We start from the raw sequence: 26,573 nt of genomic DNA, 5'->3' as shown, positions 1-26,573 counted from the left end.
TTTCTGTCCACAGATCGGGAGGACCAGTCCATTCTCTGCACGTGAGTAGAGCTGCTTTTTCCTTCTTGCTGGAGTTGAGAGCCAGTTAATGAAAGAAAGAGACCATGAGGGCAGGGGTCTTCAGTTTATCCACTGCTCCAACTGCCTCGCCGGTCCTGGCACAAAGTAAACGGTCATGAAACACTTGGGATAAGTGTTGTCACACAGAGGCAGGCTAAGCTAAACACATAATGAGAGCTGGTGGCACTTTGGTCTTAAAATTTCAGCCTGCTTTCTGTCTTTCAGAAGTGCTTCTCAAGATGTTCCTTACAGAAAGCTTCCAAGATTATAAAGAAATGCTCAGGCGATAAAGATCCATTATGTGCCAAGTGCTGGATATCCAGGGGTGCGAGGCATGGGGGCTGGGTGGTGGATGAGATTGAGGAGGATCTCAGAAGGTGATGGGTACATTGTGGTCCATCCATCCATCTGTCCATCCATCCTCCCATTCACCCTCCCATCTATCCCCCTCCTGTCCATCTACCCTCCAACTCATTATCCATCCATCCATCCATCCTCCCACCCATCCATCATCCATCCAGTCACCATCCATCTATCCTTCCATTGGTCCTCCCTCTCATCCATCCATTCTCCCAGCCATTCATCCTCCTTTCCATCCTACCCATCCTCCAATTCATCCTAAATTCATCCATCCATCCATCCATCCATCCATCCACCAATCCATCCATCCATGCATCTATCCACGAATCCATCCATCCATGCATCCATGCATCCATGCATCCATGCATCCATCCATCAATCCATCCTTCCAAAAAATTAAGCCCCTGCTGACTGTCAGGTTGAACAGACCAGGAAGGCCTGTGAGGAAGCGGGGCTCCTGCGGGCTGAGTACTGCCCTGGCATCTATGGGGCAGAGCGTGGATGTGAGAATGCGCGCCATGTGTGTCTTGCCCATCAATAGACGTGGCGCTGATCTCTGCTGTTGGCTGAAGACTCTGGTAACTGTTCCCATGTTCTTCACTGGGGACAAGGGGAGCACCAGAACTTGATTACTCTCTGGGACTGTAAGAGGCACGGGAAAAAGATTTAGACAATTTGTGATGAGCCTGGGGTTGGTGGGGATGGAAAACTGGGAAATAATAGAACAAGATTTTCGTTAGTCCTGGGAAAATCCAGAGGTAGGGTAGGGAGGAGGAGGAATCAGGGTGGGCTGGTCAGCCACTGTGCCCGGCGTCATAATGCACACCTGGAGTGTTTGTCTCATCAGAATAAGGACAGACAGCCTTCCTTATCCATGGCTTCACACCTGCACATCCAACCACTTGCAGATCAGAAATATTTAGGACAAAAGTTGCGTCTGTACAGATGCTCCCTTGTCATCATTCCCTAATCAATGCACTGTATAACCACTCACACAGCATTTATACCGTATCAGATAGTACAAGTCCTCCAGAGGCAATGTAAACTGTACGGGAGGATATGTTGGTTCTATGCCATTTTATGTAAGGGACTTGAACATCTGCTTTTTGGGGTCTGTAGAGGGTTCTGGAACCCTGGAAGATCCATCAGGGAGGAGTTTATGTCCCAAATTGGCCCTTAGGGAAAGGGAGGTGGCTGAGTGGTAGCTGAATTCTCATCTTCCACAGTGGGAATTCAAAATTCGATGCTTTACAATGAACAATCAAGAGCTAGTGCCAGACATGGTTGTGTACAGCTGTAGTCCTTGAACTCAGGAGGTGAAGATGGAGGCTAGCCTGGGCTGCATTGCAAAACAACAAAAGAAAAACTAGCTAGTGATCTACACTACTAGATATGTGACTCCCAAAGTAAAACCATTTGCTGGTGTTTATCCCCTGCCTGCCCCAGTTCCTAGAGGCCACCAGCATCCCTTGGCTTATGGTCCCTTCCTCCATCTTCAAAACAAGTGCTATAATATCTCTGCTTTTGTTTTTCTCCTGAGATACTGAGGATGGAAGCCAGGGTCTCTCACCTGCCATTTGAGCCCCACCCCAGCCCTCAAATGACCCCATTACTAATTTAGTTACCTGGCTGCTGTCTCCCTCTGCTGGGATTTTGAGGATGGACACATCACGCTGCTTTCACAGAGCTGTGACCCACAAGTCCACACAACCAGGTTATAAAGGAAATCCCCGTCCTGTCCAACGTTTGTTTGAAAATCCCTCCTGCCACCCAGAACCATGAATAGCTTACTAAATGGTATTTTGGCTGTGGTTACAATCAGCCGAAGGGACTCGAGGACCCACAAGTTGACAGCAAAGTACGAGCTGATGGAAAGAGAGGTCAGGAGAAGCCAGGTTGGGACTGACAATGTGCTGCAGGGGGTTTATATAGCCCAGGAAGCAGACCCAGAGCGAGAGTCATTTGTAGACTTGTGTAGCAGGAGTCTCATCCAGGTAAGCAAGTTGGAGGCCCTGGTAGAGGATCTGGGACATGGAGAGGCCAAGATGGACTCTGAGTTCAACAGAGTGAATTAAGAGGGAAGTGGAGGCTGAGACACAGCTCAGTAGAGAGCACTGGCCCAGCACTTGCACAAAAGAGACAGAGACAGACAGACAGACAGGAGGGTGGTGGGACATGAGATCGGAGGACAGTGGGACCTCTAGGCTCTGGAAGGTTATGCTTTTCTCTAAAAGGGATGGGGAGGGGGGCTGAAGGTGTAGATCCAGCAATACAGCACTTGCCTAGCAAGCATGAAGCCCTGAGTTCAAACCTCAGTTCCCGCAAAAAAAAGAAAAGAAAACAGTACCACCAATAAATAAATAAACTTCAAAGGGGATGGGAAAACACAAGGGACTTAATTCAGGGATTGGCAAACCCTGACCAGTGGGCCCTATCTGGCCCCTGTCTGCATTTTGTCAATAAAGTTTTATTGGAACAGTGCACACATGCTCTCTGGTTCACACACCTCCTTTCACACTTCTGTGGCAGGGTCAAGTCATTGTGATGAGACTTACACGGCTCACAAAGCCTGACATAGTTACTGTCTGGCCCTTTGCAGAAATGGTTTGTCAACTCCTGGCGTGAGCAGTGGGAAAATGTGGCAGGTCTAGATTTTACTGCTAGTGTGAACTTGAAGATGCAAAAGTGCCAGGATAGAAGCTGTTTTTAGGAAGGTAATGAAAGCCTTGCGTCACTGTGTACCAGGCCCGGGGCTGACTGCTGTCCATGTACTCACTCATTAGATCCTCATAACAGCCACGCAAGATAAGTGGTTTTATTATACTCATTGTATAGATATGTACACAGCGGGATGGTTGGTTAAATGACTTACCTGAGGTCATACAAGTAACTGTCAGAGCAAGGATTTGAACTCAGACCTTCTGGCCTGGGAGGCCATTGTGCCATTCAGATGTTATGGGGGAGGAAGGCATTGCTTCTGTCAGAAGGAGCCAGAGATAATCTTCAAACTAGAGGCCACGCTTAACTGGGCTTTGCAGGATGTGCAGGAGTTGGACAGCACAAATGCCAGAGGGCACCACCAGCCGGCAGTAGAGGTAGGATGTCACATGCAGAGCAGGGACTGAACAGCTCTGAGATCCAGAACTCATTGGCTTTTTAACCGAAGGTACAGATTTGAATATGGGGCTCGACTCTGGGTGCCAGGACCCATTACAGAATGGACAAAATCATGCAAAATGAAAATGCATAGAAGTCACTCAAAAGTCATTCAGAGCCTTGCCATGGCAGCACGAGGGGCCCACATCCTGCAGTCCCTGTGAGGCTGTGCACTGATGTGGCCCCTTCTGCAGGGGGCGAAGGATGGAGCTGCCATTGGGACGGGGGTTCCTTCCAGCCAGGGGGGCTGGGCCGAGGGACAGAACCTGGCCACATCTGACCACGTCAGGTCCTCCAGGAGGACAAAGCTGGGCACCACGTTCCCGGGGACCAGGACGGCATCTTCTCCCTGAGGTCAGGGTCAGGCAACAGATATTCTTGTGTCCTGCAGCCCAAGCACAGCTGTTTTTGGCAGAGGCTTGGGGAGATTTATTTTTATCAGGAAAACTTGGAAGTGGCTGAGCCCACAGGGGAGAGGCAGGTCCCCAAGGCTTTGTTTCACTCCCTGCTGGGGTCTTTGTAAAGGGAGGAGGGGGAGAGGCTGGGGCGAGGTGGGCGAGGAGGAGGTTGTGGGGAGAAAGACGGGGCGGTGAGGATCGGGGTTCTGCGGGTTATTTATTTGCAAGCAAGGCTCTCCCACCTCTGTGGGATCTTAGGCTCTGTGTCAGAGCTTAGGCTCGGGCCACCCACAGAGTCAGTTTCAGAATTTTCTCCCTTTCTTCTTCCTCTGATCAGAGCCCAGCTACTTCAGTTTGGGGTGAAGTATGTCGAATATTTTTTGACATTAGCCCTAGTGAAGTAATTCATACTATGATGTGAATGACTGAGTGCCTTAGTGCATGGATCCTGGTTATGTTTTCAAAGAGTCTGTCAAGGCAAGGGACTGGGGGTGGAACTCAGGGCCTTGTGCTTGCTCGGCAGGCACACTACCACTTGAGCCACAGCACCAGCCCTTTGTGCTCTGCTTATTTTGGCGATTGCTTTTTTTTTATTTTGGCCTTGCTTTTTGCCCAAGCCAGCCTGGACTGCAATCCTCATATTTTAATCTTCCCACCACAGCCGGGATGACAGGCCTGAGCTACCACGCCCAGCATTTTTCCATTGAGATGGGATCTTGATAACTTTTTCCCCTGGGCTGGCCTCAGACCTTGATCCTCTCCATCTCTGCCTCCCACGTAGCTTGGGGTGACAGGCGTGTGCCACTGCATCCAGCTGTCAGTTTAGATGAGGTCTCACTAACTTTTTGCCCAGGCTGGCCTCAAACCTTGATCCTTCTGATCTCAGTCTCCCAAGCAGCCAGGATTACAGGTGTGAGCCACCAGCGCCTGGCCTGATTCCTAGAGTATTCTGAAGAGCTCCAATGCAGCAGGGCTTCCCTCTGTCTTTCCCTTTTTCCTATTTATCAGAATAAAAGAGTAGAAAGACAGAGCATGGGCTCTGATGTCAAGTGGAGCCAAGTTCAAATCCTCAGTTTCTCCAGGGTGATGATTGGTGCAATCAATTCCTTCATGAGGTGGCCGGGAGGATTAAATGAGATGTGTGAGCCCCACATCTAGCACAGAGCAGACATTGAACAAATATGAGTTCTTCCTGCTTCTCCCCTCCTCCTCTGGCCTTTGAGAGCAAGTTGGGATTTGGGCCTGCATCATGGAGCAGTGAAGAGTTCTAATGGCAGGAACCGGACCTGCCTTTCAATTCTCATCGTGCCTCGCTCTGTGACCTAGGGCAAGTTGCTTACCCACTCTGGGCTAGATATCCTCTTCTGTAAAAACATGGAGGCCATCAGTCCTGTCTCCAGGCAGGGCAGGAGGAGGATAAAGGCGATTATGCCTGTGAAGCAATTAGCAAAGCGTCTCCCCACTCTAAAAAAAAAAGTTAATTCTCTCACTCAAAAGTAAAAAGAATAATGTTTTAGACTCTGGTTTCCCCTACAGGAAAGTAGGGCAATGTCTCCAAACTGCTTCTGAGGCTGCAGAAATTCTGTGGCCATTTGAAGGCAGAGGCTATCGGGAGGGGACAGCACAAAGTAGGTGTCCCTGGCCACCTGCTGCTTGATTTCTGGACATGAGACTCACAGGTCTGACCAGCGACTTGGGGCACGTGCTTCATTCATTCTTTTCTTTTTTAGCCCTGAGCAAAATTACCAAGGGGCCCATGGCAGAGAAATTAATTTCTCCTTTTCCTAATTAGGAAGAAATGCAGAGCTGCCCTGCCCTTGGTGGCACCAGTTCAGTACAGAGAACCTTGAACTGACCTCAGGGTGGAAGAATTCTTTTCCAGACTTAAAAAAGAAGTCTCTTTTATGTTTTAAAATACTAAGCGAGCTCAGAAAATGAGTTTAGGCAATCAAAGGAAAAATAAAACAAAACAACAGGAGGAGAAGATGAGGAGGAAAGGTTTGGGAGCCAGAGGCACTTCTGGAGGCCTTGGATGGAGTAGCCCCTCCACGTTGATCTCTGGTGGCCAAGAGAGGTCACCAGAGGTGACTCAAGAAGGGCACCATGCTAAAAAATCTACCCCTTATCTCCTAAGAGGAGACTTCCGATAAGCAAGACAGTGTCCTGCTGATTGGAGCCTGTCAGTCATGTACACTTTAGCAGGAATTACTCCAACCAAGGTTTTCCTTTTGGTCATTACTAGCTATATGATGCAGAGGATGAAGGGGCTTGCATCTACCTTCCCACAGTAGGAAAACCTGTTCCTTTTCCCCTAAGCTTCACCTTAGGTCCTAGTACTGTGAGAGGTACTTAAGGTCTTCCTTGAAAGCCACCTCTTGCCTTAAACATAGACAATTCCAGCCAGGCATGGTGGTGTCTGCTTGTAATCTCAGCAATCTGGAGGCTGAGGCAGAAGGATTTCAAGCTCAAGCCCATCCTGGGTTACATAGCGAGACCCCAACCTCAAAAAAAAAAAAGCAGACACTTCCAAACAGACCTAAATTTGGCCTTTGTAGCAAAACTCAGGTTTTCCTTTTCACTGGTGTCCTTTCTCTCATGCTGTTTGGAGGAATTGACTGAGTATTAAACCCAAGCACCGATTGCTTAGGTTTAGTTACTGGGGTTTGAGGCCCATCTCAGCCCCTACCAGCAAGTCACACCCTCTGAGAGCCTCAGTTTCTCCCCTCCCCTGATGGCAGTGATGACGGTGATCTTCCTGCCTCACTCAGTTCCCCTGGAAAAACAAGGCAAGGGGCAACCTGAGTGGTCACTCCCGAGGTCACAGTCACCCTGTCTTTCAGAGGAGAGTCTGGAGCAGGCAAGACAGAGAACACCAAGAAAGTCATCCAGTACCTGGCTGTGGTGGCCTCGTCCCACAAAGGCAAGAAGGACACCAGCATCACGGTGAGTGACCAGGCCTTACCGGACTGACCAGGTGCACGCCCGCGGTCAGGACGCAGTCTGTGTCTGGTGGCAGTGCCCTGGCGCCCTGGGGGACCGCTCTGTGGTGGATTTGGTGGGGTCTGCATCTGGTGTCCCTCAGCCCTGCTGAACACATCCCCCCTGACAGCCCTGGGGACATATCTGCCCCCGTGGCTCTCAGCTCACATCAGGGCTTCTCAGCAGTGCCTCTTCTGTCATTTGGCCAACAGCTCTGTCATGAGGACACCCTGAAACACGTCTAGCCATGGTCCCTGGTCTCAGCCCCCTAGATGCTGGTGCCACCTGCCCCCTTTATTAGGATATGAAATGCTGTCACATCCCCCAGGTGGGACGTGGTCCCCCAGATTAGGAGCCATGCCTCTAAGTGGCTGTCTGAGATGCACTTCGGATTTGCTCATCTTTTGTATCCCTGTCCCCCAGGAGTGAGGATGTTGGGGTCACTTGGCACAAGGTCTGTGGCCCCATGCACTTCAGCAGCTATTGGCTGAGTCCCTACCGCGTGCCACATGTCCCTAGGACGGGGCCCACATTGGTACTGACTGAGCTTCCAGGCAGGTGGGGAAAAGTCACAGCGTAACCCTGGGACCAACCCCAGGTGACCGAGTGTGAGGGGCTTGCAGGGAAGGAAGGGCAGGTTTCCAAAGCGAGCCCTTCATCCCTGACCTTCTGTGTGCTCTGCGCGTCTGTCCCAGGGAGGGGACAAGCACTCTGACCCCGGGTCCTGCCGGAGCCTCTGGCTGAAGGCTGGAGGACAGGACTATGGTGGAACAGAGCTCTGAGTGTGGTAGGGATGTCGTTCTGTATCTTGCTTCAGGCCCTCAGAGGTGACAGTGGGACAGGCACAGTGGCCAGGGTGTCGGAGGCCTCCAGAGATGAAGCGGGGTCGGGGAGATGCAGGTGTAGTTTGGGGACCTTCTTCCCTCAGACAAATAAATGCAGGGGGACAAATGGCCCCCAAATTTGTGCGACAGCAAAAAAGACAGCTAGCCTCTCATTGCCTTGCCTTTTCCTATACAGAAAAATAAGAAATAACACTTAAAAGACTGACTCATCTTTACCAAGGCTACCACATGCTGGACACTGTTTTCCTGCATTTAGAAGCACATCTCAGGCTGGGTGTGGTGGTTCACACCTGCAATCCCAGCTACCAGGAGGCAGAGATAGGAGGATCAGGGTTCGAGGCCAGCCAAGGCAAAAAGTGCGAGACACTGTCTGAAAAATAACTAAAGCAAAAAAGAGTTGGAGGAGTGGCTCAAGTGATAGAGTGTCTACCTAGCAAGTGGGAGGCTCTGAGTTCAAATCCAAATACTGAAAATAAATAAATAAATAAAAATTCCCATCAGCTACCGTTTTAGAGTCCACTGAGCAGATCTCCAAGAAAGGAGACCAGGGAGGCCAGTGAGCAGAAGGGACACAGAATGGAGGGGGAGGAGCTGCTGTCCTAGAGTCTGGGGAGTCCAGGCCTCTGGCGGGTGGGGTGGGCTGAGAGCACAGATCCTGGCAGGTGTACGAGACTGAAATAACACTGACGTTTGTTTCATACCAAATTGTTCGGCGACAGCAAGGCCCATCTCTTGCCTACGTGAGTAACTGAGAGTGTTTTCCTGGTGTGACGGGAGGCATGGCGTGGACTCAGACCTGCATGCTCTCTTGCACCCACGGTGTCCCCTAGTGGATGGCAGGACGGGTCAGGCCCTGAGTCCCAGGTCCCAAGCCAGCAGACAAATATTGTCCCAAGAGTGACCCATGCCAGGGTGCAGTGTGGGGGTCTGCTAGTCACTCATGAGACCCCCCCCATTGAAATCCCCAGTTCAGAATATGGACCTGTACCCTTCCCCCAAGCCCACCATTGGTCCCCCTGACTGCAGTGACCTGAAGACGTCCATCCCCACCTGGCTGAGCGTTTTAGGACCGCCAGGCCCCAGTGCTTTCCTGGCTTGATTGATGGTCAGCCGGCAGCCCGGCTGTGGCATGTCATCGTCCCTGCGCTCCAACCCCAGCCCTGTCCCCCACACCTGTGTGTCCTCGTGCATGTGTGTGCAGTGCGTGTGATTCTGCATGCTGGTTGCTTGACCAGAGGCTTCAGAAACTGTCGTGGGCTCCTGACGCACTAGCTTTGGTGGTGCGGTAAGGCCCCAGCTACGTGACACGATCTGGTCCTGTGTGGACCTCTGCATATGTGACCTCATCTCTAATGCAGAGCTTGGGGGCTGACACGTGGGGCCCAGCCTGGAGGAGACCCTTGGGGGTCTTCCTTGCCCTAGAAAGAGTGCACTCAATCATTTTAGGTATTGTTGATCGGGGAGAAGCAAACTCTTTTGCTGAGCTTTTTCCACTGCTGTGTGACTTTGATCCAGTCACTTAACTGCTCTGGGCTGCAGTCTCATCATCCATTAAATGAGGTCTCCATGTTTAAAGCTCTTCCCAGACGACTTTGCAATCCACCTGCTGGAATTCCAGACAAGGGAGGGTTTAGGGGTGGATCTTTGGGACCCCCAAGTTTGTCTGGACAGAAGCAATTCCAAGGAAAGCCTTTGGTTCTCCTTGTCGGTGTCCACAGTCAAGGGATTCCACTTGGAGCTGGGGTTTCCATGGAGACGAGGCTTTTGCTCCATCTTGCCCTGCCGGCTGCAAAAAAGGAGGGCATAAGTATAAAAACCCAGAGAAATAAGTAGTGGCTTCCTGTCCCCTGCACCGCCCTGAGGACAGCTCTTCTGTCCCTCCTTGGTCTGGAAGAAGGAGAGGGCTCTGCCCCTGTTTCCCCTTCTGGACGCCATCCCAGCTTCTCTGCAGCCTGGGAGGGGAGTAGAGGCAAGGCAGAGGGAGGAGGAGGAGAAACCTCAGAATCCAGCGTGTCCCAGAGGCAGGACGGGGCCACTGCAGCTGCTGAGCTCTGGGGCTGGGCAGAGAGCAGTTCCCTGCTTTTTGGCATGACTTACCTCCTCAATGGCCCTTTGCTGCCACCATTAATCACATGGCCGCGTTTGTGCAGAAAGGCCAGGAGGCTGTGCGCAGTGTCAGCTGCATTTAACCTTGCTGATCGCAGCTCAGGCAACCTGCTTTGAAGGTTTGTTCTGCAGTCAGTTCAAAGGATTCCTGGGATTTGCGCCTCCCTTCCTTAGCTGCCACAGGAAGAAACATAGTAACCTTTAAAAATTGCACAATGGAGAGAAGGATGGCAGTGACTTAGCTTGAAGAAGGCTTCTTGTTAAACCTGAGCTGTTGTAGGATCGCCATGTACGGCAGGGCAGTTGTGTACTGCACAATTCCAGGGGTTTGCCAATTACTAGGATGTAAATGACATCCCCAGCGTTGTGCAGTGTGACACAAAAGTAGTCTTCCCAGGGAACAAGATGTCTTAGCTGTCAGAAAGCTTTTGTGAAGTCATCCAATAAACCTGGACATTCATCAGTGTCTGAGAGAGGACAGGAGGAGGAGGAGGAGGAGGAGCCTGTGGCTTGAGGCCAGATGTTGGTGACATTTCTCTTGGGTCAAATGTCAGGACCCAGGTCTCTTTCTCCAATAACTAGATGTGAATGAATTTTAGGGAGAGCTGGAGAAGCAGCTTCTACAAGCAAACCCGATCCTGGAGGCTTTTGGTAACGCCAAAACTGTCAAGAACGACAACTCCTCGCGATTCGTAAGTAGCTCAGCCGTTCTGGCTTTCCACAAAAGATCCGGTCCCGGGTGGCATCTCCTGGCTGGGAATGCAGACATAAATGTGTGTGTGGGAGTGTGGGGGGGTGTTTGGGCCTGATGGGGTAGAGCTGGACATCATTGAAGAGCTTCCCTCCGTGTCCTTCTATCCAGTCTCCAGTCACTCATTCATTCATTCAACAATTGACATTCATAATTCATTTAACAAAAATTTACATAGCACCTAATATTTGCTCAACTTTTTTATTTGCAGTGCTGAGATTTGAACTCAGGACCTTGAGCCTTCTAGGCAGGTGCCCTATCACTTCATTCACATCACCAGTCTTTTTTGCATTAGTTTGGTTATTTTCAAGGTAGGGGTCTCATGCTTTTGCCCAAGGCCAGCCTCAGACCAAGGTTCTCCTACCTCTGCTTCCCATGTAGCCTAAGCTACATGGATCACAGGTGCCTGGCTTGGTTTTTGAGATAGGGTCTCGCTAACTTTTTGCCCCGGCTGGCCTTGCCTTCAACTGTGATTCTTCCATCTCTGCCTCCTGAGTACTTGGGATTACAGGCATGCACCAACACACCCAGCCTGTGCTTGACTTTTACATCCAATATTCATTCGTTTATTCATCAAAGCATAAATCGAACACCTCCTGCATAACATTCACATACATCCTTCACTAAATATTTATTACGCACCTACTGTGTACCACCATTTCAGTAGGCATTTTTTACATGCACCATTCTCTTTTGTGTTTTCCATTTGCAAAGTTAATTTTTATTAAGTGCCTACTGTGTACTAGACACTGACCTAGATTTGCCAGATCACAGTGAACAGTGTCATGAATGTTATGGTCTAGTTAGGGAGGTGACAGTCAAAGTGAGGCAGGAGGCACCACCTTCCCACACACATCCCCAAGGTTCTCCTACTTCTCCCTTGAGGCAGGAGAACATGGGAAGGAGGTGACCGATGACCTGCAGGCAAGAACAATCTGTTGCATAAAAGAAGCAGTGGCCTCTGTAAGAGAGTCCAAAAGACATTGATGAGGGCAGATTGAAAGGCTACATCTGGTTCCCAGAAGTTGGGGGGGAGCTCTGTGGTTTGTGGGTGTCCCTTGGGGCTGCCCCTCCCTGGGGTGGAGCCCCATGGGAAACTCCCTGCAGACACCTGAGCTCTGTCAACTCAGAGCCACCTGTTCTGCACCTTGCCTGTCCACACCAGGCTCCCCAGCCCTGTGAGCCCCAAGTCCAATTTTTAATAACAGTCCTGCAGTGTCCCCTTTTCTTGCTTGCAACAATGTCACCTACTACATACATCAGATTAATGCAAATCAGCACGGTGCTTTACCTAGAAGGAGAAATACAGTAAGACAATTCATAATAAAAGTTTCAGGACTGGGGGTGGCAAAGTGCTTTCCTAGCAGGCCACACCCAGAGCATTCTTGGCCATTGTCCATGACAGCAGCAGCCCCCACCATCACGTGACAGACAGGTGGTCACCTCTCAGCCTTTAGAATCCCATGGCAGACGCGCCTTTGCTGGACTGTGCCGCGTTTGTGTGTTGCGAACCAGCACATCATCAGCAAGAGCAAATTCAAGGCTAGCCCCTAAAATGCCTTGGCCACCACCTTCTTGGGAGCAGAGGTGGCCAAAGCTGGGTCCTTATCACCAGCAGGCTCCCTGTTGCAGCAGCAAGGGGTGTGACCGTCCTCGGTCACTCTAGTATGTGTTTACTGACGTTTGAAGATTTGCACAAGGCCTAGGGGATTGTATCCACCCAGGTGACCTTCTTGCATGTCGTGATAGGAAAAGGGTGTGATCCTTAGTCACTGCTGAGAAGGAAGGAGCAGGCGCTGAGCCTTGGGATGCAAGATGGGCCCTGACTTTGGATCTGTGCCAGCTGTTTCCAGAGCAGGGGTCAGGTGACCTCTCCAGGAGAGACACAGATGGACCCTGGGGCAGGGGGTGGCCCGCTTGGCCTTCAGGACTGCTAGGCAGGGCCCACTGGGACAGGGGTTCAGGGGAGCCTGAACCCACCAGTCCTACCCACCAGTCACAGAGGCAGGGGTGTCCACAGCCTGAGGGGTTCTAGGCAAGCAGGGGGGTGGGGAGGGCGCCCCAGCCACCTCATGTGCAGACTCCCACCTCTGACTTACAGCTCTGCCTCTGATTAGCAATGTCACCATAGGTCAACCTCAGTTTCCCCCCTTTAACTTGGGGACAGCCATGACGGACTTAGATTTGGTACCAATGCCAAGCGACATTGATCTGTGAGACTCTTTTACAAGTCTCTGATCTATGCAAGGCCTGGGACTGCCCAGCTCAGCGGTGGGGCTCTGGGTATTTGTGAGAGAGTCCCCCATCCCCCCACATCTCCCATCCCCCACTCACCGTGACTGGGGCCAGTGCTGAAGCTGGCCTCACCATGAGCTTGGTTTCCTGTTGGCAGGGCAAGTTCATCCGAATCAATTTCGACGTCACCGGTTACATTGTCGGAGCCAACATTGAGACCTGTATCCTTTTGGCAAAGCTGGGTCACGTGGGACCCGCGCCACCACTGCCACCCTTGTACTCAGGGGCCGAGGTGGCCCAAGAAAGACACATTCAACCCATCTTTCCCCATTCTCTTGAGTTCCTTCCAGAACAATCCTCCTTGGGTCTGTTTTCCTTTTACAGCTGACCCGTGGGGTGGGGTCCCATTCTTGCAGGCCTTAGGTTTGAACCCCAAGCAGCCTGTGTTTGATTCTGGATTGATTTCCCCCTAGCTGAGTGGCTAAGGGCCAGTTACTCAACCTCTCTGTGCCTTGTCAGTGATGTGGGAGTGATAATGGCACCCACCTTGTAAAGATGTGTGACAATAAATAGGGTTGGTTTTAATTTTCCTTGAGCAAGGGCTGGTTAAGCCTCGGCTCCTGTCTGACCTTCATTACTTGGGTCCTTGTCTCCTCAGCGAGTCTTGTCCAAGGTCAAATGCACAACAAGGCAGATGGGGAGATGGTTCACAACCTCTTGTCCTTAGACAGTTGTCTGTGACGGACTCCAGTCCACAGGTAGGAAACCATGGGAACAGAAGTTTCCAGAGATGCTAGCTGACACGACTGAGCACCTCGGTCCATCCAGCATCTGGCTGGTGACTGAGCTGAGTGAGAAATTTCTGGATTTTGTAGCCAGTTCTGGGGCTCAGGGATTTTTTAACCTCAGAAGTATTGCAGGTGGCCCTCAGCTTCAAGGTGCCAGCTTTTCCCGTCTGCTTATGGGGCTTGAGCTTGGCAGGGGTGGGACCCAGAGGTTGTTTCTCAGTTGCATTTGTTGCCCTGGATAAGGGGGTGGACTGTGGAGGGGCCCAGCACTGAATCCAGTTCTCAGCCCAGCTTTAGTAGCTGTGGGACATTGGGCAAGTCACTCAACCTCTCTGAGCCTCAGGTCTGTCTCCTATAGAATAGGAGTGATAGCAGGCTCTACTCTGTGGAGCTGTCTGGTGGGTAAGTGAGATACTGTGCGTGACCTGTGGTCTCAGGTGTGGCCTCAGGGAGTTGAGGCCTCCCTGGCCTCAGTGTCTTCATTTGAGATCAGAGGTCCAACTGTGTGTCCCCAACTGCAGTGTTGGTATCACCTGCATCTCGCACTCTGTACCAGAGCCACTGGGTGCTATGCTTGGGATGGAGCCCAGCACTGCCCCCTCCCTCAGGGACTGGGATGGAAAGTACAAAAGCTGCTGCGTTCCAGGTCTGAAGTGGCCTGGACGGCCAGGGGAGTGCCAGTTTTGTGTTTGTTTCTTTTGTTTGTTTGGTTTTTAGCACTGGGGTTTGAACTCATAGCCTACAGCTTAAGCCACTCCACCAGCCCATTTTTTGTGAAAGGGTCTTGGGAACTATTTCCCCAGGCTGGCTTTGAACCACAATCCTTCTGAACTCTGCCTCCTGAGTAGTTGGATTAAAGGCGTGTGCCACTGGTGCCCAGCGACAGCCAGTTTTAGGGTTCAGAGAGGATGAGGTCTGCTGACCCAGCTGGGCTTACCTCACTCTGAGCCTCAGTTTCCCTATGTTGAAAACACAATCTTTGCACATCCTTCCTAGGAGAGTTGGGGGCACTTAACTGAGATGATACATGTCACATGCTTGGCATGGGGAGACACAAGCCATACAGGGTGTCACTTGTCACTCTACAATGTCTGAAGATGGCTCATTGTGAGAAAAGATAGTGGCCATGGCGATTGGATAATCTTATTTCCATGATTCACCATGACCTTTCATTCTGGGGACATTTTATTCTTGTCTCTATGGTTTTCCTTTATGGTCTCTTCTCCTTGTTTTTTGGGACCTGCCAACTGTGCCCAGAGGCCCCATTAGTCCATGGGGACCATGGTCAAAGTCAGAACTGAGCCATCAACCATGTGCATCGGGCACAATGACTGTCCTGCCCACTCTTCTCCCTCCAGATCCTGGAGATGCCGCCTCCATCAGGGACAGGGGAGAGGTGGGGTTTGTGTGGGCAGAACACCTGTCCTGTCCCCAGAATCCTTAACTCCTCCCACTCCAGATCTGCTGGAAAAGTCTCGAGCGATTCGTCAGGCGAGGGATGAGAGGACATTCCACATCTTTTACTATCTGATTGCTGGAGCCAAGGATAAGATGAAAAGTGAGTGGTTAGCGACAGCATGTGGTGGGAGCATCCGCTGTCCCTTCATTAGGTCCAGGATAAGCACTGGCTACAACAGGCCTGGGATGCCACAGTAGTGGCAGGTGTCCAGGCCCTGCCCCTTCCAGTGTGTGAGAGTGGCCCTTGTTGACCATCCTCATGTACATAGTATGTGCTGTGTGACACAGGAGGCATCAACGCCAGGTAGACCTTACACCTTTAACTCAGTGCCATTGGACACCATCTGTGCCTTTAAGGGAGGCAGAAGACAACTGTCACTTTATGTCAGCTTAAAGAAGCTGCATGCATGTAAGATGTGTTTGCATTTTATGAGGACTTTGCAGAGGCCGTATAAGTAAGGGTTTCCCTATGGATGCTTTGGAAATGAATTTGTAGTGGCTTTTGTAGGAAAGAAGTAAACAAACCCTTTCTTCCTTCCTTCCTTCTTTCCTTTCTCTCCCTCCCTCCCTCTCTTCCTTCCTTTCTTCCTTCCTTCCTTCCCTCCCTCCCTCTCTCCCTCCCTCTCTCTCCCTCCCTCTCTTCCTTTCTTCCTTCTCTCTCTCTCCCTTCCTCTCTTTTTTCCCTCCCTCTCTCTTTCTTTCTTTCTTCCTTTCTTTCCCATCCTTTATCCATCCCTTCCTTCTTTTCTCTCTCTTCCTCATGCTGGGAATGGAACCAGGGCCTTGCACATATTAGGTAAGCAGTTGATCACTGAGCCACACTCCTACCCCAACAAATTTTTTTTAATAAAAGGCCAAATAGTAAATCTTGGGACTTTTCAGGACACGCAGTTTCAGCCACAACTCCTCAACTGTGCCATTGTCACACAAAAGCAGGCATGGGCAACCATAAACAAGGCAGTGCAGCTGTGTTACAGTAAGACTTTGTTTACAAAGATGGGCCCCTGTGCTGGCATTCTGACCTCTATGTAGGGAAAATACTTTTAGACTCCAGTCAGAAACAACAAGTTCTGGTCATGCACTAAACTGACTTTAAGAGGGCTGGAAGAGTGCCTGCCTAGCCAGCATAGAGCCCTGGGTTCAATACCCAGTAGTACAAAACAAAACAAAAACATACAAAACACACAGCTGAGCCATGGACCTATCAGTGAGCATAGGTATATAGTAGAGTCTATATTCTAGTAATAGGTTTAAGTCTTAAAATGTTAATTTTTTTATTCCCCAATTTAGTAGTGACCCAGGGTTAGTTGTTTTGGTTAAGAAAATTACCAAAAAAGGTTGGGTGTGGTAGAACACAACTGTAATCCCAGCACTCAGAAAGCTGAGGCAGGAGGATATTGAGTTCAAGGCTAGCCTGGGCTACATAGCAAGAATCTGTCTCAAAACAAAAAGAAAAAGGAAAAAAAATTGCCAAAAGGAAGCGTGAGCTCGCAGCTTTGCCATGGCCAGGAGTATGCAGAGTCTCGCCACTAGGGGACGATGTCCCTCATTTAAATCTCCTGATGCCTGGCTCTCTGGACCTTGCTGGACAAGGTGGGCCAACTTTGGGCAGAGGGGTGTTGAGTGGACGCTACCCACCAGCATACGTGGTAATCGGCAGTCACACAGGACACCGTGGGGTGGCCCGGGGCAAGGTTCATATCCCTCCTCAGTCTCTTTGGTGCTAGAGTCAACAGTGAGCTTGTCTGGTGACTGGGTTCCAGGCCTGTGCTCTACCTCTATTCCCCTGGGTGGGCAACGACTGACATCCCTGGGGCCATTTGTATTCTTGATGCTGGAACTCGGAAGAGCTAGGGCTTCAGAGAGAATGACATTCTTGTAAACTCATCCAGCCTGTGGATAATGAGGTCTTGGCAAAGATCCAAGTCCTTGTGACTGGTCAGGCGCTCCACAGAGCCCTAAAGTCTGAGTGCACCTGAGTCTTGGGTCAATTTAACATCGGGCTCATCAAGGAGCTTCTGTGTGACTTGACCCACAAAAGACCTTGGTTTAAAAAATACCTTGCCGATGTCTCTCCAAAAACATTTCAAATCTAGCCTAGTGGAAGATTGCTTTGGAGAAGGAAAAGATATATTAGAAAGATAATAAAAACGAATAGGACAGGGTGGGGAGTGGCTCAAGTGGTAAAGCACCTGCCTAACAAGCACGAAGTCCTGAGTTCAAAACCCAGAGCCAGCCACCACCACCTCCCCCCACCAAAAAAAAGGACAAGAGAAAGAAAGGTAGTTATAAACTTGGGGTGGGGAATGAGATGGGAGCAGCAACAAAAGAAATCTAACTATAGAAGATGACTTTACAGAGAACAACTTCTGTTTGAGACACAGGGTCTTGCTATGTAGCCCGAAGTGGATTTGAATTTGCAATCCTCCTGCCTCCCTAGTGCTAAGATTACAGTCATGTATCACCACAAACAGAAAGGCCAATTTTTAATAAATGTAATAATATAAAGAAGGAGGTGGCAAATATTTTCACTACATGTCCAGATGATAGACACATAAGACCTTGAAAACCATTTGGTTTCTTTGCTGCTTCTCAACCCTGCCATTGGAGCACAAAAGCAGACAAGGATATATTTCAATAAAACTTTATTTACAAACACAACCAGTGGGCCAGACTGACTGACCCCTGATATGTGTGGCTTATCTACTGATTCAGCTGAAGTGGCTGGAGCTTAATCTCCATCCACAACAGCAGGAAGTCAACAGATAAGACTAAGACCTAAATTTGACATATGTAGAAATACTTCATTGTCTGTACTGGTATTTGTATTAGAGTACACCATATCTGGTATATTTTTATGGTACAGTATGTTATGTAGAGTGTATTATATAGTAAAACACAATGTTTGCCTACGTGGTGTTATAATACATATATGATCTTATACAGCTCCCAGAAGAAACAGCTAAAAAGCAGTTATGACATTTTTTGTTGTAAACTTTTTGGTAGAGTTGATTTTAAAATTCATGTGCACGTGTGACTTTGAATAAAAACAGGGCAGGTAAATGAATAAGGAGCAGTCTTTGGGAAATTGAGACTACAGCTTCCCCTTGCTCTGAGGGAAGCAGTCCCACACCAGGGTAACAAGGCTGAATTTCAGCTGCCAGGCCCACTGGAGCAGTGCACAACCTGCACCACTGGATGAAACTGGTGATGGCTGCTGAGGCCATCTCCGTGATGATGGAAGAGGAGGGCTTTAAACCCTCCAAACCTTGAGGAGAAGACAGACTTGATGGTCTGGGCCCTTGACCAGCTACCTGTCTCATGATGGATGTAGAAGTGACCACGTCCCCCTGTCCCTCTCCTCCTAGGTGACCTGCTTTTGGAGGGCTTCAGCAATTACACGTTTCTCTCCAACGGCTTCGTGCCCATCCCGGCTGCCCAGGACGACGAGATGTTCCAGGAAACGCTGGAGGCCATGTCTATCATGGGTTTCAGTGAAGAGGAGCAGCTTGGTGAGTCAGCACTGTGCTTGGGTTCATTCAGGACACTCTGGTTGGGACAGAGCTCCACACTCTGAATTCCCCACCTCCTTTGAACATCGGCCAAGTCAGGGCTATTTGGGTTCTAAGTGACCCAGTTGACTTAAGGAAAGTGATTCAGTCATGATGTTGAAAGTCTGGGGGCTCTGGTTTCAGGTAAGCTGGAGCTAGGGGCTCAGGAAATTTCTCTAGAACCTGGTTTCTCATCCTTTATGGCACTGAGTCTACACAAAGCTATGTTTTCTTGGCTGCATTCTAGCCCTTTGGGTTTGTGTCCAAAGAGGCACAAACTTGAATGTTCCCCACGCAAGTTCCTGAGTGGAATTTTGTTGGTTTGTCATGCAGGATGTGGGAGGCTGTAGATGGGGTAGGTGATACCTATCCTCGGTGGCTTCTTGGAGCTGGACATAGAGATGGCAGGGGAGGAGAGGGAGGTGACTGAGACAAAGGCTGTACCAGGGCTTGTCCCAGGACAGTCGCACTGGTGATAGATGGTGTTGACCCCATCCTTCAATCAATGGCTGAGAGGCACAGTCGGTCCCGAGTTCAGGACCTCAGAGGGGGGATTTTTGTCTCACACTGTGCTTCCGGAAGCACTTCCCCTCGTGGGTCAGATGTGCCCCAGTGCTCGAGGTTAATCTCTTCGGGCAGGGCGAGGGCAAGGGTTATGGAAAATGTCCTTCCCTTCCCACGTCCTTTTGGACCCCCAAACATCGCCAAGTGCCACAGCGAAGAACTCAGGGCTGGCCAGCTCCTGAGATAACCTGCAGTCCAGAAAAAGAAGGTTCCAGGGCTCAGATGACAAATGGGTGATGTTTGTAGCCGTTGGCCGGGGGCCTGCATCACCATCCAAGGCAATGGGGTCCCCACGGGCGATTCGTTTTATTTGGAACATGGGTCAGTTTGGCTTGTAATCTTGCTTTAAAAAAAGTACAAATAATGATTAAACACTTTCTGTGTTCCTTAAGGTACCAGGATATTCAAATAGAAAAAAAAAAAAAAGGAACAAACTAAAATGTTTACTGGTAAAGGATTTATTACCTTATTTTCTGCCCTTGTGAAAGGAAACAAAATGAGGCCATTTAAACTGTGTTTTGGAAAAACACTGACCTTTGCGGAAATGCTTAGAGGATATTTCAAGTGAAGAAATCAGCTGGGCATGTTGGTGCACAGCCGTAATCCCGGCTCCCGGGAGACGAGGCAGGAGTATGGAGAGTTCCAGTCCAGCCTGGGCTACGTAGGAAGATTCTGTCTCACAAACAAACAAAAATGACAACAATAAAGTGAAGCGATCAGGAGGCAAGTCATTTGAGGCACACCTCTGTCTCCCTTGCAGCTGGACTTACAGGGATGTCTCACCAAGCCCGGCAATGAAGGTTTATTCACTGAAAACACCTGTTTGAAGTAGGAAACCAATACCAGCCCCCAGGAGCCCCCCACACCCCTTTCTGCAGCATTCCTAGTTAGGGATAACCATTCCTTGATAACCTTTTCCTCCTTCTTTTTCCCTCTCTCCTTTTTTTTCCCCTTGGCATTACTGGTGTTTGAACTCAGGACTTTGTTCTTGCAAGGCAGACACTCTACCACTGAAGCCATACCTCCAGCCCACCTTTTTGAGAGAGGGCCTGACAGTGTAGCCCAGACTGTCTTTGAACTCTCAATCCTCCTGCCTCAGCCTCCTGAGTGCAGGGATTATAGGTGTGCACAGCATCACTCCTGGCCCATTATTTGGCCTCCAATGACATGGATTAGGCTTGCCCGTTCTTGAGCTCTGTAGAGATGGACTTGACACAGTATGCTTCTGTTTGCGCCTGGTGTATTTTGTCCAGTAGTCACATCTGTGAGATATTCTCATTGCTCTTTAGCAAGGGTTGACATTTTCCAAAAACCCAGACAGTAAATACTGTAACCTTTGGGGGCCATGCAGTGTCTGGTACATCTGTTTGACTCTGCCAGGTCACATGCACATGGCTGTAGGTGACATGTGAACGTATGGGTGTGGGTGGCTGTGCTTCAGTAAAACACTACTTCTAACAGCGGTCTCTGGGCTGCACTGGTCCCCAGGCTGGACTCTGCCATCCCTGTGGCACAGGAATCCAGGATCGTAGCTCAGGGTTTTTAGCAACTGTCTGAAAGCATGGACTTCCAGCCTGGCTTGCGGGGACTCAGGTAGTTTGACTGACTCCTCGATGCAGGAACTCAGGAGTGTCCTTGTAGGAAAGACACAGGCTGGCTCTGCAGCTCTGGTGACTTTTAGACTTCCAAGCTCAGAGCACCCAGGCATTGACGCTGTGTCTGATTCCTTCTCTCCCGGCCTCAGCCATATTGAAGGTGGTGTCGTCCGTCCTGCAGCTTGGCAACATCGTCTTCAAGAAAGAAAGAAACACAGACCAGGCCTCCATGCCGGACAACACAGGTACAGCTGCCTGCACCCAGTTCTCCATGGCTTCTTTTCCTCGATCCTCACCATTGCCTTCATCATCTCTCAACAGTAGCATCCCCTAGTGTGACGACAGAAAATGTCTCCTGGGGGCACAATCATCCCCAGTTGAGAAAGATGGTTCCTCGTCACTGCTATTTCTCACCTCATCACATGGGAATCACCACAATGTATTTGTCCTCTCCCACACGAATGGGCATTAGGCTAGGTCTGACATTTTGCTGCTCAGCACAGGTCCTAGGACAAAGGAGCGAGCACTGAGTGAACAGTAACGACGTACCTGACCCTGTCTGATCCTGTTGGCAAGCCAATGGGGCGCACGGTTACTGACCCTTTATGCAGCTCAGGAAAGCGAGCTGTTAGGAGGTTAAGTAACTTGTCCAAAGTCCTGTGATTTGGAAGTGGGAAGGGAACAAGGACTTGGACTTAGAGCTACCTGACGCTAAGCCCTACGTGGCGCAATGTGTCATTACCTCTCAGCACACCCTAGGGGCGAGGCAACCGGTGACAACGGGTTTTAGAAGTCACTCATGCCACGTTCACCACCACTGGCTCTGCTGCTCCAGGAATAGTCAGTGCACACACAGATCATGAACGCCCGTGGCAGCGAGAGGAGGGAGCGTGTATCCCCTTCGTGATGCACTCACCATTCCCCTTTCCCACCCAGCTGCTCAGAAAGTCTGTCACCTCATGGGAATTAACGTGACGGATTTCACCAGGGCCATCCTGACTCCCCGTATCAAAGTTGGACGGGATGTAGTACAGAAAGCTCAGACAAAAGAACAGGTAATGATGCTCCTGTCATTTGTGTGTGTGTGTGTGTGTGTGTGTGTGTGTGTCTGTGTGTGGTTTGGGATTTGAACTTAGGCACTCGCTAGACAAGTGCTCTCAACCACTTGTGCCATACCACCGGCTCTTTTTGGCTTCGATTATCTTTTAAATAGGGTCTCATGCTATACCCAAGCCGGCCTGGACTGCAGTCTTCCTATTTGTGCTTCCTCACATAGCATGTCACTGAGCCCAGTCATTGGTTGAGATGGGGCCTCACAAACTTTTTGACTGGGCTAGCCTTGAACTGCGATCCTCTTTATATCTGCCTCCTGAGCAGCTGAGACTACAGGCTTGAGCTACTGTGCCCAGCTATTCTCGCCATTTAGTCCTACAAAGTCTTCTATTCATCCACCCACTTACTCATCTGTCCATCCATCTTCCTACCCATCCACCCACCTATTCACCCAATCACACATCTACCCATCCATCCATTAACCACCCACCCATCCATCTGTTCATCTATCCATTCACCCACCTGCACCCTCCTACCCAGTCATCCAGATATCTACCCATCCATCCATTCATTTTCTATCCATCCAGACATCTACCCGTCCATCCATTCATTTTCTATCCATCCAGACATCTACCCATCCATCCACCCATCCACTCACCTATCCATCTACTCACCATTTACCCATATGGGCACACACCTACCCAACCACCCATCTATCTGCCTCTTTATCCCTCCTTCATCCAACAATAGAACATCCCAGGTCCAATGTCAGGTTTTGAGGACACAGTGCTAAACCTGAGCAGCAGAGTTCCTCACTCACGACCTTATCTTGACCTCTTGTTGCAGGTCCAAGGTCTGATCTCAGAGACTTACTTTTAGAAGTACCTGCATACCTTTTCTAGAGGCAGAGCTCTTTACTCCCAATTGATCCTAGGATGAAACAGATTCTGTAATCCCTGACAAGAGATGTTTCATTATCCATACAGCCATTCCTTAGGTCTGCCCACCCCTCCTGCTGCCTGTGGAGGTGATATAATCCACTAGTCCTTTCTTGCTCGTTTGTTTTTAAAGGAATGATTAAAGTTGAGAGAATAAAACTCTGAGCCTCCAGCATGGGTCATATGAAAATGAACCTCACTGGGCGTAACTGTCCCCGCCCACCCCCTGCAGGCTGACTTTGCCGTAGAAGCCTTGGCCAAGGCCACCTATGAGCGCCTTTTCCGCTGGATACTGACCCGTGTGAACAAAGCTCTGGACAAGACCCATCGTCAAGGGGCTTCCTTCCTGGGGATCCTGGATATTGCTGGATTTGAGATCTTTGAGGTACAGCTTGGTGGTATCATGACAGCCAAGGTCTTGGTCCTCTGGGATCAGGCGTCCCCTGAGAGAGAGAGCATTATTTTGGAGAAAGGTATACAGATGGCCATTGAAAGAGTATGAAACTATTTACTTAAGGTTAGAAAATTGGGGATATATACAATAGAAATTCAACAGGGAATATATTGATTTGTGTAACCAAGATAGCCAGAGGTTCAGCTGGATCTACTAGTCAGAACTGACCTCCTACATTTCTCTTTGGCTTCTATCATACTGGATCCATTTTCAAATAGGCCGTCCCCTCGTGGTGCCAAGACGGCTGCCACTATTCTATGCTGTCTTTCAGCACCCTGAAAAAAAAAAAAGAGGTTATCTCATTTCTAAGCGTTCCAAGCTAAATCTTGGAGTAGGAGTCAATAAGATTCCTTGAGTTGGGCTACTGGTCGCTCCCAAGCCAAGAACTGTTTTCAAGATTTTGAAGAATTTCATGTTGTACAAACCATGACCCCCGGATTTTACTCCCATGGGCTAGAGGAAAATTGTCAGAGAAAGACAAAGTCTTGAGGTTGACGGATATACAAAAGGTGTCTACTACACAATCATTCTGTGTCTGAGCCTCAGTTTCCCCATCTGTAAAGTGTTGGTGAGAACACGTCTTAGCTATACAGGACTGTGCAGGTGGGAGAGATAAGCATCCTAAAACAAGGTTTGTAAGGGCCATGTGACCTGGGCATGTCACTTTTCTCCACCCCAGTGGACTCTGGGCATCCTTCCTTGGGTCCTTGGCCCCTCTCTTCCAGGCCCGTGAGGCCACCGGCAGGGTGGAGCTCCAGGGCCCCCAGCCCTCTGACGTCATCATAGGCTCTCACTAGCCCGCCCCTCTCCATGCCACATGCGCAGGTGAACTCCTTCGAGCAGCTGTGTATCAACTACACCAACGAGAAGCTGCAGCAGCTGTTCAACCACACCATGTTCATCCTGGAGCAGGAAGAGTACCAGCGCGAGGGCATCGAGTGGAACTTCATTGACTTCGGGCTGGACCTGCAGCCCTGCATCGAGCTCATCGAGAGGCCGGTGAGGCGCCACGCGTGCCAGGGGCGCGCACCACACTTGCGCATGCGCGCAGCTGCGCTCAGCCACCACGTGGATCTGCACTTTCTCCTGATTCAGTGCTGTAAACTAATCTCTGTGAACTAAGTCACACGTTATGTTAACCCACATTTTATGATCAAAGGTATTTTTATTTCTCCCCCTTCCTCCTCCGCCCTTGCTGCTGCTTATTACTATTATTGTTATTATTACTTTATTCGTGGTACTGGGGTTTGAACTCAGGGATTTATGCCCTGCCTCTGGTAGGAGTCAATCTTACTTTGATCTCAGAAGCAGGATGTTCTTGTCAACAAGGGGAGCTTGATTTAGAAGAGAAAAGCAACATTTTTTTTTTTTTGGTACTGGGATTTTGAACTCAGGGCCTTGTGCTTGCTAGGCAGGTGCTCTACCACTTGAGCCATACCTCCAGCCCTTTTTGCTATGGTTATTTTTGAGATAGGGTCTCACTTTGTTGCCCAGGCATGCCTAGATAGACCACTATCCTCCTATTTTATGGTTGTTGGGCTGACAGTTGCTGCCACAATGCCCAGCTTTTCTCCATTGAGATGGGGTCTCATGAACTTTTTTGCTCCAGCAAGCTTGGAACTGCGATCCTCCCAATCTCAGCCTTCCATGTAGCTGCACCCAGCTATTGGTTGAATGGAGTTTTGAGAACTCCTTCCCCCACCCCGGTCTTGAACTGTGATCCTCCCAATCTCAGCCTCTCCAGTAGATAGGATGACAATAGTGAGCCATTGGCACCTGGCTCTCCTCCTCTCTCTCTTTTTTTTTCTTTCCCTTCTCTCTCCCTCTCTCATTCATTGATTCACAAATGTGGGAGTTTGTTTCGTTCACTGATAGATCCCAAGCTCTAGAACAACAGTAGGTGAACTATAAATAATGGCTGAATATCTGCTGAGTACCTACTATATGCTGAGTCCCTTCTTTATGGGTTGGGGATGTACCTGTGAATGAGACAGGCTTGAGCCCTTTCCTCTTAGAGGAACAGGCATAAGGCCACCATGGAGAGTGACTCCATGAGAGTGACAGAGCAGTCAGGAAATGGTTCTCTGGGGCTAAGTCCAGAACAAGACCACTCCAGCAGGGTGCAGGGCACTGCAACACTGGTGACACTCGGGACACCTTAATTTAGACCCTCTCAGCCACAAGGACATGTTTTGCTAAAAGAAATCCTTGGTAGGGTGGCAGGAGTGGTTCAAGTGGTGGAGTGCCTGCCTAGCAAGCATGAGGTCCTGAGTTCAAATCCAGTACCACCACCAAAAAAAAAAAAAAAAAGATATCCGTAGTGGATTTGTAAGGAGACAAACAAAATTTCTTTGCAAGAATTGTGCAGTCTCGTTGTGTGTGTTGCCCAGTAGGGGCAGCAGCAAACATGTTCTTTTAGTAGGTGCTAGTTGTGGCCACTAGGCACAGGGTGTTTTGAGGATAGATTTGGGGGTGTGGGGGAATGGGGACATAAATCTATCTGAGATGTAGGCAAATATGGAAACAGAGTCAGGAGATGCTTGTGCGTTGTGTTTGGGTGGTCAGCTTTTCCTGGTGAGCCTGGAGTTTGGATAGCCCTGCCTCACTCTGACTCTGCCTTCCTTGTCCTCACAGAACAACCCTCCAGGTGTCTTGGCCCTGCTAGACGAGGAGTGTTGGTTCCCCAAAGCCACAGACAAGTCTTTCGTGGAGAAGCTGTGCTCAGAGCAGGGCAACCACCCCAAGTTCCAGAAGCCTAAACAACTCAAGGACAAAACTGAGTTCTCCATCATCCACTATGCTGGGAAGGTACCAGGGCAGGGTCCAAGGCTTTCCCAAATGTGTGTGGCCAATCAGATCCTAACCAAGTGCTATATGTGATTTGCCTAAGCATCTGTAGGGGATGAGGCTTAGTCTTTCTAATATAGTTCAACCACGGTGGCTAGGCTGCTCTTTCTTGGAAAGAAATCAAGAAAATCCTTCCTGCTACTAGTTAAACCCAACAGGAAGGGCTAACTGGAACAAGCTGAGCAGTGAATCTACTCTTGCGCTTAACAGAAATCTCCCTGCCATTGCTAGCCTGCTCTAATTGGGGAAATCTCTGGTAGTTGTCGCGTCCAACATTGTTGTACTCATCCTCATCCTGTCTTGGCTGTTAGCATACAGAACGTTGTCTTATGGCTCCCAAGTGTTCTGGATAATATAGAAAATACTTCCTTAGTCTGGCTTGCAGCATTATATTCTTGACTCCCCAGTATTCCCACTGCATCCTGGGAACAGTCA

The 26,573-nt window shown here is 49.7% G+C and overlaps 1 protein-coding gene across 5 annotated transcripts in view; it reads left to right on the top strand.

The window, feature by feature from the left end:
* Positions 1–26,573, top strand: part of Myh11 (myosin heavy chain 11) — a 104,734-nt gene that overhangs the window by 41,779 nt on the left and 36,382 nt on the right. For 3 of the 5 annotated variants that reach the window (XM_074059618.1, XM_074059622.1, XM_074059620.1), the window contains exons 4-15: positions 14–41; positions 6,815–6,917; positions 8,518–8,538; positions 10,504–10,596; positions 13,048–13,111; positions 15,138–15,236; positions 18,505–18,648; positions 20,996–21,091; positions 21,783–21,901; positions 23,070–23,222; positions 24,117–24,290; positions 25,926–26,099. In XM_074059618.1, the coding sequence (XP_073915719.1) occupies positions 14–41; positions 6,815–6,917; positions 8,518–8,538; positions 10,504–10,596; positions 13,048–13,111; positions 15,138–15,236; positions 18,505–18,648; positions 20,996–21,091; positions 21,783–21,901; positions 23,070–23,222; positions 24,117–24,290; positions 25,926–26,099 (1,268 nt within the window). The remainder of the gene's footprint in view (positions 1–13; positions 42–6,814; positions 6,918–8,517; positions 8,539–10,503; positions 10,597–13,047; positions 13,112–15,137; positions 15,237–18,504; positions 18,649–20,995; positions 21,092–21,782; positions 21,902–23,069; positions 23,223–24,116; positions 24,291–25,925; positions 26,100–26,573) is intronic. The other 2 variants (XM_074059619.1, XM_074059621.1) reach the window with 1 other exon arrangement.

Source organism: Castor canadensis, chromosome 17 (genome assembly GCF_047511655.1).
Source record: "Castor canadensis chromosome 17, mCasCan1.hap1v2, whole genome shotgun sequence".
Classification (NCBI taxonomy): domain Eukaryota; kingdom Metazoa; phylum Chordata; class Mammalia; order Rodentia; family Castoridae; genus Castor; species Castor canadensis.
This window is presented reverse-complemented; position numbering and strand designations above follow the sequence as displayed.